Raw genomic sequence first — 16,612 nt, 5'->3', positions numbered from 1 at the left:
AAAGCTATATGCCAGAGCAGATGGAGCTAGGGACTCGGGGCACAGGACAGCGTGTTCCAGGCACTCGGAGGTGTCGGAGATGTCAGAGACGACCAGGGCCTAGCGAGACGAAAGGGCTCACCCTTCATCAGACTTGCTAGGCCAGACGGAATCAGATTCCTCACTACTTTTACTGGGTGGCTTATCCCACCTCTGGCTCCACTATTGACAAACGAAAACTTCAGGCAAGTCACTTGCCCTGTCTAAGCCGCAGGCATTCAGAAATAAAATTCCACTTGAAGAATCGAGTTTGATAGGGGGTGGGGGGGGGCACAGAAGGGATTTAGGGACTTCAAAGGTCAAGGTGACATTCCATTTCTTAAACTAGGTGTTAGGCGCATGGGAATTTATTGTATTGTTATTCTTTATAATGTATAGGTATTTTTAAAATCAATATCCTTTTATCTTTATACAACAGTTAATAAAAACAAAATAAAACACAGAATTCAGCCCTTTGGTAACTGGCTCTTTCAGCTGGTCCACTGCAGGCTGGCACCGGCTCTGCCAGCAGGCTGTTCCCTAACACCACAAGTGTGTGTCTGTATGACTCATCCTGGCCCCAGGTACGGACAGAGTGTCAGTGTCCAGGACCTATACTCAGGGAAGGGCCCATGTGCCTCTTCTCCCCAGGAAAAGAAAACGGTGAATGTGTGAGCAGGCATGTTAGCACTGGCAACTAATGTTTAAACTGAATTCTTAACCACATTAGAAGTCTGAATATATTCAACCTCGGCTTAATGACTTCTAAAGTCTCCACTCATAGCTTCTCAGGACCAGGCTGAAGACACTCCTCGCTGGACATCATGACTCACAATTGTCATGCCCCAAACAGACTCTGCAAGCACAAGTATTCTCCGTGGAAGGAACTGGGCACTGAGGGGTGGCAGCTAAGGCGCTCTGCAGGACCTTCCGACAATGAACTTGCCCAGCCAGCCAGCAATAGCATCTATTAGATCATCCAGGTTTCCGGAAACTCCGTCTTTATTTTTTTGTGCCTCATCACCCCGGAGGGCATAAAATAGCTTATGTCAAGTTTTGGAAAATATGTTTACTGCAATGACTCTGAATGACTCTGGCTACCAAGCCTGAAACTTGATCATGGGACTATGCAGGAGACCCCCCCACTGCATAATTATTACTGATCATAATAACTACAGTGTTATTTACATTTATTCTTTCTCAAACTTAAAACACGCATGAAAGATATTCTCCCCATTTGACAGATGAAAAAAAATGAGAGGCTCAGAAAGGTTAAATGATTTGCCTACAAACACACAGCCAGTAATGGGAAAGCGAGGATTCAGATCCAAGTCAGCCTGGCTCCTGACTGTGTTCAGTAATATGGGATGAAATATACTACTCAAGGGAGAGAGATGCCCTGTATGGGATACAGAGCTAAGAAAAAACGACTCTACTTTTGGGGAAAGAGGATCATCATCCCTAAGACCCACCCTGTTGCAAACTGGGGTATGGTCACATGTTTGGTGGCCTTGTGATTTGTCATTGGCCACTCTGCCAAGAGACTCCAAGATGACTCTGGGCCCTCTCTCTGTACTGGGTGATTCTTATCTGTGCAATGAGGATGTCACAGGCAGAAGATGCCACTTCTTCCTCCCAGTCAGGCGGGACTGGTCACCGCCCCACTTGGCCCTCCCACTCAGCTGTTTACCTTCACTCCCAGGCCATTCTTACACGTAGGTTTCTTTCTGGCAGCTGGTCAGTTTCACTTCCTGGTTGCCACCCAGACAGCCCCAAAACAACAACAAAGACTCACTTCCCCTGACCTCCCCAGTTCATTCTTGACACCTTGCTGTGCACCCACTGTAGGCAAGGAAAGTTCAATAGCTTCCCTTCCATTCTGGTTCAGAGAATGAAGTGGTGTTGGGCCACTGCCACTGCCTCTTTATTAGGGAGGTTTCAAAAACCCATCCACAAACCTCTGCCAAGTTGCTCTGTGTGTTGGGTTTGATCCTGGGTGTGGGGACACAGAGGTGAGTCATGAGCCTACCTGAAGGGAGCCCATAAACACTGAAAAGAACCCATAGAGAGGGCTCAGAGCCCAGCGGAGGCAAACACTGGTGGCCGAGGGAGCTCAAGTAGATCACTGCTGCCCGTCTTCTGAGGCTAGAGGCTCATAGATCTGGATTCCAATGCCAACCCTTCCACTTATCAGTCATATGACCTTGAACTAGTGGCTCTATCTTTCTGTACCTCAGCTTTCTCCTCTGCAACATGGGGATACTTTTCTCAAAGACTGGTGTGAAGATAAAACGAGTCCATGCGTGTAACACTCTTAGAACCACAGTGGCCAGGTCCATAGTAAGTGCTCAATACGTGGTAGTTATTTTTCTTTTCATCAGTGGTCCATAGCACTTAAGAGGCCGATGTTTTCTCCCTGTGCTGCTGGCACAGCCGACGCCCACCAAGTGCCTACCAATTCCTTTTCCCTGGCTGCCTCATCCGGGAGGGCCAGGCTGACAGTCTGCCACCAGGGGATTAGGGGCGGGAGTACTCACATCTGTAGAGATGATTCCACACGGGGAAGAAGGCCATGTAGAGGGCAACGTCCCCCACTGTCGGGTAGGATTTGAAGATGGAGATGACGGCAATCTGGATGAACATGAAGAAGATTGGGTGCTCCCTGGGGTGAGGCAGACAGACAGACAGACAGACAGACAGAGAAAGGTCAGTCAGGGGCCAGGCCTACCCCAGATACTCCTGACCCCATCTCTCAAACCCAAAAACACTTTCCTAGGGGCTTTAGGCAGGGGCTGGCTCCGCTACCCTCAAGATACTGGGGGCCAGGCCAAGTCGCAGAGCAGAAAACTGTGGGGACCCAGAGATGCCCAGAGGTGATGAGAAGGGCCCAGCCAACACTTGAGAAACAACCCACAGAGACATTTCCCATCAACCTCCCTTCAATCAGCTCCAAGCCTTCCCACAGGAGCCTCTGAGGAAAAAAACAAATGAAGTCAGCGTTCTTTATTACTGGGCTTAAATGACTGCTTGTCATAGTGCAATTAAGCAGCCTCCCTTGCCAGCGGCCCCTGTGACAACTGGACCCAGGGCAGGAAGTGCTTCCTTGCGGATGCTTTTTTTGACAACAGGGTCAGTGGAGTCTACAGAGTTAGCTATGATGAGCTCCTTTCCAGAAAGAGAACTGAGAGCTGTGCAGCTTTTCAGCTCTCAAGGGCTGGAACTGGAGTTCTTCTTTCCAATAATAACAAAATGGCTACCATTCCTGAACCCTCGCGCTGCTCAGTTCTGCGCTGGGCCCTTTTCTTCCCTTATTGCACGTGGTCCTCACTACAGCTCAACCACCCCTTGAGGTGGGTAATACTGTCACCCGCACTTTGCTAATGAGGTTCCGAGAAGGGGAGTCAGCAAGCGATGGAGCTGTTGGTCTGCAGACCTGCTAAGCACCACCAACACTGTTCTCCTGAGTGCCCAGAATGACGGCAGCTCTGATCAGGGAGGGTGAGGACAGAGCTCAATCGCCAGTGTTCCTCCCAGAGCTGACCACGTGCAAAAGGGAAGCCAACAGGAAGAAGCCACATCTACACCCTCCTCGGCTCCACGTAAACAACATGCACGTGGCCTGCTTCTGCACAGTTCCTGGATGCCCAGCTCCTAGAGGTTTCCTTCAGAGGTTAATAGTATTCTTGTCTTGCAAGTCAAAGGTCAGGGTGACTCAATGGGTATAAATCTGAGATGGGGAGACAAACAAGTACACACCCCACCACTCCAGCCCTTCTATACAGCAAATGCCTCAAAGCTCAGCTTGGCAAAATCTCACAGTCCTCTGGCTTCTAAGAAGGGTCCAGCTAGCTCAGTGAGCATCTTCCTAAAGACAATCCAAATCACCAGCTTTGGGCTTTTTCTGTCACTGCTAATAGCTGCAACATTTCTATAAAAAGGCCAGTGAACATGTAGCGCCAAAAAACCTGGATACCAAAACCTCCTGCAATGCTGCCTGGGAAAAGGTGGCCTAAAGGGTCCTGTTCTCACAAATGTGGCAGTGGAAGCAAACATTGCAGGGAGCTAGGCAGTTTGTGGAGCTTCATATCCAGGCACAGGAGGGCAGCAGTGGGGGTGACCAGGTATCTTCATATCCTCTGTCCCCACAACTCTGAGGCCCTGGCCTGGTGGTGGCAGTGGCAGTGGTGGTGGTTGTGTGTGTGTGTGTGTGTGGGGGGGGGAGGGGTGTTGGAGGGGAGGTCACATGATGGTGGTGCTGGTGTCTACCCAAAAGCTATCTGTGGCCTTTTGCATGCAGACAATGAGAGCTGCTGGAAAGCTAGCTATACAGAGTGAGGAAAGGTGCTCCAGACTCCTTGCTTTTCTTAGCTCAGTGGCCAGGCCTGACCAGAACAAGGTCAGGGAATGTGGACCACAGACAGCTGGAGAGCTTGGCTGGGCAAAGGTGCCAGAGTTCTGGAGCCTGCCAGGCCAAGGAGTCATGGTTTTCTGTCAGATGCCAGGCCAAGGCTGTCATGAGAAGGAAGCATCAGCTCTGAGCTTTTACAGAATGGGAGCCATGGGCCTGGGTTTACTGGCCATGAAGAACAGCAGGGAGATTAGAACAGAGAACTCAAGCTCTTGAAATATAAATCAAATCTCTCCCAGCTTCTCTGGACCATCCAGGCATATCTGTAGCTATTGGTACCTGTTTTTCCTTCTCTAAAGCTAGGATAATAGAACCATTTCCAGGGGCTGGATGACCTCTCTCAGGAGCTTGGCATGGTACAGGGGGCTGAGCAGAGTCTGGGTCTGAATGCCAGCTCCACTGCTTAATAGCTGTGTGACTCTGGGAAAAATCACTCTATCTCTCTGAACTATAAGTAATTTCCTCAACTATAAAATGGGACTGACGATAATAAAATAATGCCTACCTCCAAGAGTTGTTGGAAGGGTTAGGTATGAACACATTTCAGAAAGCCTAGAAAGGTACCCGGGAGGGAGCTGGGCTGAATGCATGTTAGGTCTCTCATCCTGCAGAAAATAGCTCAAGGACAACCCTTTTGAGGCAAATTTATCAGAAGATTAAACAGAGCTGCAGGTGGCCAGACTCCCAACTAACACATCCTGAGTCCCCTTGGGCAAACTGTCACTGGACTGCTGATACAGGACACCCAACAAGCTCCACTGTTTCCCAAAGACACCCCCTGACCCCAACCTCTCATCCAAAACAGTGAGTGGGCTCAGCAGCAGTGTGGGCTTGAGTACCCCAAGTGAGGCCAGGAGAAGTATCAGGGTGCTCCAAGCAGCCTCCCTGCAGCCTCCACTCATGTGTGATTCTATTGCTGGCTGTGGCCACTGGCACCTGAGGTGATTGAGGGCAGGGTTTCCTGAGCAAAGATGGCATAAACCTGACAGCAGATGCTCCGAGTTTGAAGGGCATCTGTAAGGCTACAAATGGCTCTGTGGACAAAGAAGGAGCAGGTCCAACCACTTACTTTAGCTTTATGGCTAAGGGGATGGTGTAGAAGAAGACGTTGATCTGAAACACACATACAAAGAAGAGGCTGAAGTGCTCAAACATCTCTGCAAAGAAGTACCAAAAAAGACCAATGTTTGGAGTGAGATCTGGAACAGAAAGTCTGGAGTGAAGAAAACAAAGGGAGAGAGAAAAAAAAAAAAGAGAGCAAAGTTATAAATGGTCTGCTTTGACCTGGTTTTCTCCTGAAGACTTTGGTCATTATTGGGCAGCCCAGGATGACTCTGTCCACACAGAGCTCAGGACGTGAGGGGCTTTCCAGGCACCATGGATATAGGTCATTAACAAAAACAAGGGGCAGAGAAGGCTAACCCATAATAAATATTAGCTGAGCCAAACTCCGGCATGCATCAACGATCTGAAATGAGGCAGGGATTCATGTTAGAAATCAAAAGACCAGTCCCTATTTTAACTGCTAAGATATACATGTTTACGATTAGGAGATACTCAGTACTGTAACGAAAGAGGATGGGTTTTAAATCAACATTATCTATGTGGGGCATTCCGCAGACTTGCCTAGAGAAACAAGCTCCAAGAGTTTGCTCCTCCCCATTCCCGTTCCACATCCCCACGTCAGGAGCCAGAAGGGCGAGCGCCTGATCGGCACTGAGACTTCGTTTGGGAAGTAAGGTTTTAACGGGAAGTTTTTTCCTAGTTGTATCAGAGAAAAATGAGCTGTAATTCTGGCTCTTCTAAAAATTTACATATTTTTTATTTCAAAAAATCTGGTGTTGAAACTGATGTCAATTCCCAATTTCAAAAAGGCAACAACTGGAGCGTGGAGAAGGGAGAAATAGGCAATGGCTCATGGTCAGATTAAACTACCACAGGCCTCCACCCAGGGCAAGTCTTTGCCTCCTGCTGTAACTACATTTCCTCTGCTGTGAAATGAGGTAAAGAACACAATCTGGTCCAGCAGAAAACCAGGAGAACATTCTCACTCCTACCCAAGGCAGAGCACGAAGAGCTAAAAGTTACTAAATCGATGTTATATTCAGCCAGGATTGAACACAAATTAGCAGGCCAGAATCCCAAAGGGGAGTCTACCACTCCAGATCCCTTTCCTACCCTGGCAGATTTACGTATCTCACACCCCACAGGGCTGTGAGTTCCTCGAGGCTTGGACAGTGGCCACCCCCCTCAGCAGACCACACTGAGAGCATCTGGAAACGTCTGCAGAATTCATACTGCAAAACCGTTGTGATTTTTCTCTAAAAGTTTGACACATGGGAGGTGGTCTTTTTTTAAAGTGTCAGAGGCCCTCTTGCAGCAGAGGAATATATCCATTACTGCCTGAGATTGGACCAAAATCTTCCCAGCAGAGGCACTTTGGATGTCCTTAGGGAGTGCTCCTTACTCTCACTAGGTCTGAGGTATGCTCTAGACCAGTGGTTTTCAAAGTGTATTCTCTGGACCAGCAACATCAGCATCACCTGAAAAGTTGTTAGAAATGCAGATTCTATTATTTCCATATTCTGGGTCCCTATCCCAGACGTACTGAATCAAAACCTGTAGGGTGGGCCCAGCCATGTGGATGTTAACAAGCCCTGAAGGTGATTCTGACGCAAACCAAAGTTTGAGGACCACTGCGTCTAGATGCTCCCTGTGCTCACTCGCCCTCTGAGTCCAGCTGGAGCTGTGAAAACCAAATTAGCTTCCAGAGTTTTCTAATGAGGTCGTTACTTACATGAAGCCGTAGACTGCAGGGATGAAATCCCAGGAGCTGAGAAGGAAGAAGGAGAGGCAAATGATTACCACTAGGCTTCCCACGTACATCATGGCATACTCCCAAGAGAAGACCCAGAAGGCTTTGCTCTTCACTTTCACGGGTATGTACTGCCGCTAGGAGAGAAGGCAAAACAGGACATTTAGGGATGTCAAAAATAGAGAGCAGTGATCAGCTTAAACTTCAAGATCACTCCTGCAAAACACAGGACATGGAAAAGTTGACAATCAAAGGATTGAAAAGATATGCTAGGTAAACACTAACCACTAAGTATGATTAGACTGGTCCCAGATAAAATAGACTTTAATGTAAAAAGTGTTACAGAGATAAAGATGCTCCATAATGATGAAAGATTCAATTCATCAGAAAGATACAACAGTTCTAAATTTGTATGTACCTAATAACACAGTATCAAAATATATAAAACAAACATGGACAGAGCTACAGAGGAAAAATAGACTAATCCATCATAATTGATAGATCAAACAGACAAAAATTAGGAACCAACTAGGAAATATGAATAGCACACTTAATAAACTTGATCTCATAAGATCTTCTGAAACATAATATATAGAAAAGTACACCTAGTAACTATAGAGAATTCACATTCATTTTAAGCATTTTATAAAACTTTGTAAAAACTTATCACATACCTAAATGAGGCCATAAAGCAATATCAACAAACTTCAAGGAGTCTGTATCATTCTCTGACCCATTCTCTGACCACAATGCAATTATTCAAAATGATAAATAAAAAAACCTAAAAATACATTAAGAAAAATTTAAACCCTTTCCCAAATAACTCAGAGGTCAAATAAGAAACAATAATAGAACATTTTGATGTAAGAAATTAATGGTTATAAAAATACCTCATATCACTATTTGTGTAATGTAGATAAAAGAGTACTCTGAGGGAAAAATACAGCCTTATAAACTTATATTTGAGAAGGCTGAAAATAAATATGCTAAACATCTGTTTTAAGATATTAGAAACAGAGCAACATAATAAATCCCAAATGAAGGAAGGAAATAATAAAGGTAAGCGTAGAATTTGTTGAAATGGAAAACAAAATCACAATATAAGGAGGCAACGAAGCCAAAAGCTAGCTCTTAGAAATGACTAATGACTCTAATGAGTCTCTGATAAGACTGATCAAGAAAAAGGAGAGATCAAATAAACAATATTAGGAATATAAAAGGGAATACAACTATGGATGCATCAGTGTTAATAAAATAAAAAATTTATGTCGATACGTTTAAAAACTGGGGCAAAAATGGACACTTTCTATGAAAAACATAATGTCATAAAAAAGTAAAAAATAAAAGGTAGAGATCAAAGGGGATGACAATGAAATGTAATAAATGATCCTTGATTGGATCCTGAACCCCACCTCTCCCCCCAAATGCTATAAAGGTTATGTACATATTTGAGAATTTGAATTTGGAGTGTATACTTCAAATCTATCACAGTTAAACTTGGGTGCGCTAATAGTATTGCGGCTATGTAGAAGAATGCTCCAGTTCTTCAGAGTTACCTGCTGAGTATTTAGGGTTGATATGTCTCCTCTACAATCTCACCACAAAGAAAGCAAGTTCCAGACCAGATTCTGGCATACTTTGCAACATTTATTAAACAAAAATTTATTAGCCAGCAGGCACAAAACAGTTCACACAGTTATCTGTAACTTCCCTGCCAATGAATCAGGAAAAAAAAAAGGAAAGAAAGAAAAAAAATTGATACATCTGCATTAAGACATAGAAAATGTGGTAAATTGATAATGGGAATCTACATAAAAGATATTTATTATACTAGTTTTTCAATTTTTCTGAAAGCATGAAATAAAAAATTAGGGAAAAAACTAATTCAAGGAGAACTAGAAAATTTTGAATGGTCCTATAACCATTTAAAAGATTGAATTAGTAATGAAAAATTTTCCCATAAAGAAAGGAGCAGGCCCAGCAAGTTTTACAGGAAAGTTCTACCAACATTTAAGAAACAGGTGACCGTCTGTGCGATGTCAGAGGGATAGTAGATGGGGGGAGGGGGTTCACACAGTGTGAGGTATATAAATGATAAAAGTCTAAGTATTGCTTTGTCTTGTGAACCTGAAACTAATAAAAAAAAGAAGAAAAAAAAAAAAGTAGGTGACCGTAATCTTACATTAACTCTTTCACAGCAAATAGTATAAGTTAATATCAAAACCACTTACCAGCATAAATGCAAAAATGCTAAATGAAATATTACCTACTATAATTCAGTAACACATGAAAAAGAGATCATGATAAAGTTGTTTTATGATCAGGTTGAGTTTATTCTAAAAATTCAAGGTTAGTTCAGCATAAGAAAAGCTATTAATATGTGCATCGCAAACAGCTTGAAGAAATCATAATATCTAGATATATGCAACAACTATTCATGATAAAAATAAACAAAAGAATTCAGTGAAGTAGCAGGGTATGAAATTAACACACAAATAGACTTCATATGCACACATAATAAACAATTAGAGGACACAATGGTAGAGAAAACCACATTTACAATAGCACCAAGGAAAATAAAAGTTAGAATTAAATGAACAGGAAATGTGCAAAACCTATTGAAGAAAAATTTTAAAACACTCCTGAAAGACACTACAGTTAACTTGAAGAAATGGACAGATATCTCTTGCTCTTGTTTAGGATGATTCAGCATTATAAATATGTCAGCTCTCCCTAAATTAATTATAAATTCAGTGCAATAATGCAATCCCAATAAAAATGCCAATAAGCTACTTTATGGAATTACACAAGATGTTATGAAAGTTCCTATGGAAAAACAAACATTCAAGAATAGCTAGGAAAACAGTGATAAGGAAAAATCATGAAGTGTTGACTAGCCCTATCGGACGTTAAAATATACTATAAAACTTCTACAATTAAAATAGTATAATACTAGCACATAAATAGATAAATGGACTAGTGGAATAAAATAGAAAGACCAGCATTAGACCAAACTACTTATAGAAATTTAGCACATGACAAAGGTGGCAGGCATATCACTACGGTAAAGGTGGACTTTTTAATAAATGGTGCCAGCACAACTAGGTAACCATTTGGAAAAAGATAAAATTAGCTCTATATCTCACACCATTCTTGTGTTCCCCAAATGCAGTAAGGATCTAATTTTTTTTAAATGAAACCATTAAGTACTAGAAATAAACCTGGTAAATTTGTGTTTAACTGTGATACATGGAAAACTCAAAATTCAGAGGCAATAAAAGACTGATTAAATGTGATTACATAAAATTTTAAAGTTCTGCATAACAAAAACACCATAAATAAAATGAAAATATATGTCCACACAAAGACTTTTACATGAATGTTCACAGCAGCGTTATTTGTAATAACCAAAAAGTAAAAACATCCCAAATGCCTATCAACTGGTGAATGAATAAATAAAATATGGCACATCCACACAATGGAATATTATTTGGCAATAAAAAGGAAAGAAATACTAATTATACATGCTACAATAGGGATGAACATTGAAAACATCATGCTAAGTGAAAGAAGCCAGTCACAAAAGACCACATATTTTATGATTCCATTGATATGAAATGTGCAATAGGAAAATCTATAAAGACAGAAAGCAGGATAGGGCTGGAGGGATGGGGCAATGGGGAAACACAGAGCGTGATTGAGAATGGGTATGGAGTTTCTTTTGGGGTCATAAAAATGTTGTAGAATTGATTGTGGTGATGGCTGCACAATTCTGTGAATATACTAAAAATGATTAAACTGTACAGTTTAAATAAATTGTATGGTATGTAAATTATATCTTGATAAAAAATAAAAGCTGTTAAAAGAAAAACACCATTAAAAAAGTCAAAAGACAATTGAAAAACTGGAAGATAATATTTGCAGACAAATGGTTAATACTCCTAATATATAAAGGATTCTTAAAAATTGAGAGAACAAGGACCTAAATCCAAAAGAAAAATGAAAGTGAAAGATGAACAGAAAATCCACAAGTATGAAAAAATGTTCAAATGTACTCATAGTTAGAGAAATGTAAATTAAAACACTGAGATAACCATTTCTCATGATCAGACTGGCAAAAATTTTTAAATGTGACAACATTCTGTTAGTGAGGCTGTAGAAAAACAGACATTCTTCTGCTTTACTAGTGGGAATAGAAAATTTGTATAATCTTTCTGGAGGGAAATGTGAAAAGACCTAACAAAACTACATATATACTTATCTTTGGATCCAGTAATTCTACTTCTATATAAAAATCTACCTTGCAGATATACCTCCAGCAATACAAAAATACATATACATAAGGTTACTCAATGAAGAATTGTAATATCGAAATACTGGAAACAATCTAAATTCTCATACATTGGAGAGAAGTTAAATAAACTATGGTACGTCCACACAATGGCGTACTATGCAGCTGTAAAAAAGAATGAGGAATATCTCTATGTTTCAAAATGTAGTGATTTCCCGGAAATAATGTTCAGTTAAAAAAGCAAAGCACAAAAGAGTACCTAGAGTATGCTATCCTTCATATAAGAAAGAAGGGGATATACATGTATCTGTTCACTTGTGCAAAAAAATACAAGAAGGATAAACCAGAAACTAAAGAGAATAATTATTTGCGGTGACAGGAAAAGTAGAAATAAAAGAACAAGATGGCAGGGATGAGGAGAGAGTATACTTGTCTGAATATATCTTTTTGTATAGCTGAGTCTTAGAATCTTAAGACTATTTCAGTCCCTTTGCAAACCCCCAAAATAAACAAACAATTAAAATCAACCAGGATGTAGGGGAAATCCAAAATGAATACAAAGAGTAATAAACGAACCTAATTATATCACAAATTAATAACATAACCACACTGAAGGGCCACATGGAGGAAGAAAAGAACTAACCTAAGTGACTATGAGATACAGTAACTTAACAGCATACTGTAAGACTAAGGACAAAAAAAAATATACGGAAGTGTTATAATCAAGTCAGTAAGTGTATTTCTTACAGGGGTATTTCTCACAGCAATTCTAGAACTACTTTATGTGCAGACTAGAATTGAACAAATAAGCAAATATATTGCAGACAATGAAAATTAGGTTTCTCACTGTTAAGAGAAAGAAGTTAGAAATAAGGAAATAAAATGAAAAGGGAGAGACTAAAGTGAACCCTGTGGCATTGGACTGGAACCACAGGTATCAGTATAAACAGACAGAAAGAATTATGGATGAGTGTGTATGTGTGCATTGGTATTCATACACATATTTCATAGCTCTGTCTGCTAGAAGCAATGATCCCCTAATAACAATAAGCATATCTAAAACCTTGGTTTCTAAATAGCATTCTCCAATAAAGGGAAACAAGAGTCTTTAAAGAAATATGGATTCCAGGGCTGGGGCAGGGAAAATCCTAGATGAGCCTAGAACATCTTGTACTAGGAGGGAAGGAAAGGCTCAACAAATGGACAGGGCTTATCAAAAGAACACAGGAGGCAATTTGAAGGAGCGCCTAATGGTCAAAGTTAGAAAAAAATCGAGCAATAAGCTGATGATAATATCCAATTTTTTTTTTGAGGTGAAATTCACGTAACATACATCCAACCATTTTAAAGTGCGCAATTCAGCCACCATTGTGGTCACGTCTAACTCAGGTTCTTCAACAGTTGCCTTAACAAAAGTCTGAAGTGGGTGTGGGTTGGCTCCTCCTATACAATCTCACCATAAAGGAAGCAAGTTCCAGACCAGACTCTGGCATACTTCACATTTATTAAACAAAAATTCATTAGCAAGCAGGCACAAAACAGTCCACACAAACTATCCTAGAAGGTCGATTATATCCCAGCTCTCTCCCCTTATAGTTGTTCCAATCACCACTTGAAAGGAAGGTTCGCTCAAGGCAGAAGTGACAATATCTAGAGGCAGGGGTTTTGCTGTCCTTGGGAGTCACATCAGGCAACCAGAAATCCTCCCAACCGAAGGCTAGACAAAGGATAGGGAAGAAATTAAGCCTCAGCACCATCTCCAAGGGAAGAAGTTACAGGCCTTCCTAGATTCTTATTCCTTCTTCATCCAAGTATAGTAAGTGTCTCTAAAACATTTTAGTTAATTCCACTTACTTCAGTATCACCAATAAGAGTCTACTTCTGAAATTTATTTTGCTAATTAATAAGACACTCTCGCCAATAAAAATCTCACCAACAAAAATCCAATCTGCCTAGGAACAAGACAAACAAACAAAGAAACAAAAACTCAGACACAGACAACAATCCAGTGGTTACCAGAGGGTAAGGGGGACGGGGTGGTCGAAGAGGGAATAGGAGATCCAATACGTGGTGATGGAAGGAGAACTGACTCAGCGTGGTGAACATACAATATGATATATAGATGATGTATTATAGACATGTACACTTGAAACCTATATAATTCTACTAACCATGGTCACTCCAATAAATTTAATTTTAAAAATCCATTGTGCTTCTGACATTCACATGCTAATTAATTAGCAAAGGTGTAGATCAAGCTACAGAGAGCGGAAGCACACGCGTGCAGTGTGGCTTCTCTGATGTAAAGTTAGATGACCACCAGAGTATGGATAATTCATTAAGGTAACTCATAAAGTAACTTTACATTAAAGTAACTTCATTCAAGTATCTACTTTAATGGATACTTCATTAAAGTAGGCTGTTAACTGGCACATATATAATACCAGATGGTCTATGCATAAGTATTTAAAAATATTAGGTTGGTGCAAAAGTAATTGTGGTTTAAAAGGTTAAAAATAATTGCAAACACTGCAATTACTTTTGCACCAACCTAATAAATTATAGACATCATAACTCCATGATAAAGACTTGAAGGAGAATGGGAAGTCAGTCAAGAGATTTCAGCTGGAGATAACATTACTGTTAACAGATCTGAGGGGCAAGGAACCTGACCAACCCTAGGTCCCCCCTCTAAGCTCGCATACTCACAGGCTATTCTTATCTCTTTAAAACTGTGCTGCCCCCTAGCCACATGTGGCTATTTAAATTTAAATTGAGGAAAGTTAATTAAAATTAAAAATTAATTTCCTCAGTCTCACTAGCTCACTTCAAGTTCTCTCAGCCACATGTGCCTCGTGACTACTGTACTGATAATAGAACATTTCCATCATCACAAAAAGTTCTATTGACAATGTTCCTTTCAAATAACCAAGTGCTAAGAGAATAGTACATTTCTGGGGATGGAAATAATTCAACACAGAGGAGGCATCCCTAGAAAAATTCAAAGAGGAAGGCACTTGGGTTCTGAGTTCCCTTTGGGAGTTCTACCTGCCTTTGATCATTTATCTTGATCTTTTCTTCTTCCTGAAAAATACTGCCATCTAGCATAGAAAGAAGGGATAAGGGAGGGAGGGAGGAAACCACAGCCCAGGAGAGGAAAACAAAATCGAAAGTAAAAATTTTGTTTTGTTTTCCCCTTCCTCTTTACTACTAATATTTAAAAAGGAAAAGACAGCCTTGAAGAACTGAATCAGATAGACTGTTCAAAGCAGCTCTAGGAGAGTCCTAAGCACACACAGAGAAGATGAGGTTTCACTCTTTGCAAATCCCATTAGCGTCCCCCAAGTTTTGGTTTGCTACCCCATTCTAAATGCTTTATTGGACCTAAAGTGTTACTATCGATGTTGGAGTAGAAATGATTGGTTTTTTCCTGGCAAATTTGTGATTATAAAATGTGCACTAAGTTTTTTTTATTTTTTTTAAAAGATTTTTTTTTTTATTGGGGAAGGGGAACAGAACTTTATTGGGGAACACTGTACTTCCAGGCCTTTTTTTTTCCAACTCAAGTTGTTGTCCTTTCAATCTCAGTTGTGGAGGGTGCTGTTCAGCTTCAAGTTGTTGTTCTTTCCGTCTTAATTGTGGAGGGCACAGCTCAGCTCCAGGTCCAGTTGCCGTTGCTAGTTGCAGGGGGCACAGCCCACCATCCCTTGCGGGAGTTGAGGAATTGAACTGGCAACCTTGTGGTTGAGAGCCCGCGCTCCAACCAACTGAGCCATCCGGGAGGCAGCTCAGCTCAAGGTGCCATGTTCAACCTTAGTTGCAGGGGGCAGAGCCCACCATCCCTTGCGGGACTCGAGGAGTTGAACTGGCAACCTTGTGGTTGAGAGCCCACTGGCCCATGTGGGAATCGAACCGGCAGCCTTTGGAGTTAGGAGCATGGAGCTCTAACCACCTGAGCCACCGGGCCGGCCCCAAAAATGTGCACTAAGTTTTAGGTATAATTTTTGTTTTTAAGACTTGGTTTTGGGAAGCAGGTTGGCTTTGGGAAACAGAGTCCTGAAAATACAGTGTAGAATATTTACTGAATCTACTTATAAAAACTAGATTTGCACTTAACCTTTTAGGACTATTCCTGTTACATAAAGTGAAGCACACCTGAAATTCTTAAAAAAGAAACTCAGGCAATCCTTTGATGGCTTGTTATTTATAAACCCTAGAGCCAAACTTAATCTTGAAGTCCAGATTGCAAATGTCCCAGTGAACAGATGAGGATTCATTTTATCCACCCCTTTTGCACGATAGCAAATGCTGACTTAAAATGAAAAGTATGTAAGTGGAAGGGCTCAAAGAATGGTGCCCTAAATACTCTGATCGATTTTTAAACCTTTTTATTATTAAATAAAATAAAGACTTTATTAAATAAAATACAGAAAACCACATAAAACAAATGTATAGCTTAGTGGATGATTATAAGGCAAACATCCTTATAACCACCACCTGGATCAAGAGAAAGACATTGCTAGCGACACCCCCACATATCTGTGCCCTGTCCCAACCACAATCCACTCTTCCTTCCAAAGTAACCACTTTTATCCTGACTTTTATGTAAGTGTAAAAAAAAAAAAATCACTTCCTTGAATTTCGTTATGGTTTTCCACCTAAATGAACATCCCTTTACACTATAGCTTAGTCTTGCCCATTTTTTAAAAATTTGATTCAACTTTTAAGTCTCTTAATTTACACAGGTCCTCCACCCCATCCCACTCCCATCCATGTCTTTTTTTTCCTATTTTTCCTTATAATTCATTTGCTGAAGAAACCAGGTTATTTAACCTACAGAACTTCCTACAATCTGGTTGTTGCTATTAATAATTATATACTTTCTCTTCAGTACTTCTTGCAAATTAGTAGCTGGATCCACAGGCTTGATCAATTTTGGATCTGGATCAATTCTGGATTTGATCTCTTTGGCAAAACTTTGGTGGTGGTGTGTTCTTTCATCAGGAGGCACAATTTTTGTTTGTTTTTGATGTTAGTAGCTATTAATGCTGAATGTCTAGCTCAACTGGGGTTGCCAAAT

The 16,612-nt window shown here is 41.0% G+C and overlaps 1 protein-coding gene across 1 annotated transcript in view; it reads right to left on the bottom strand.

The window, feature by feature from the left end:
* PIGU (phosphatidylinositol glycan anchor biosynthesis class U) overlaps positions 1-16,612 on the bottom strand; it is a 79,843-nt gene that overhangs the window by 16,616 nt on the left and 46,615 nt on the right. Inside the window, exons 8-10 of the mRNA XM_019733685.2 lie at positions 7,224-7,378; positions 5,496-5,639; positions 2,556-2,680 (exon numbers count right to left, since the gene is read on the bottom strand). Of these exons, the coding sequence (XP_019589244.1) occupies positions 2,556-2,680; positions 5,496-5,639; positions 7,224-7,378 (424 nt within the window). The remainder of the gene's footprint in view (positions 1-2,555; positions 2,681-5,495; positions 5,640-7,223; positions 7,379-16,612) is intronic.

The sequence above is a fragment of the Rhinolophus sinicus genome, linkage group LG13 (genome assembly GCF_036562045.2).
Source record: "Rhinolophus sinicus isolate RSC01 linkage group LG13, ASM3656204v1, whole genome shotgun sequence".
Lineage (NCBI taxonomy): Eukaryota > Metazoa > Chordata > Mammalia > Chiroptera > Rhinolophidae > Rhinolophus > Rhinolophus sinicus.
Note: the sequence above shows the minus strand (reverse complement) of the source record. Positions and strands in the feature narration are given on the sequence as shown.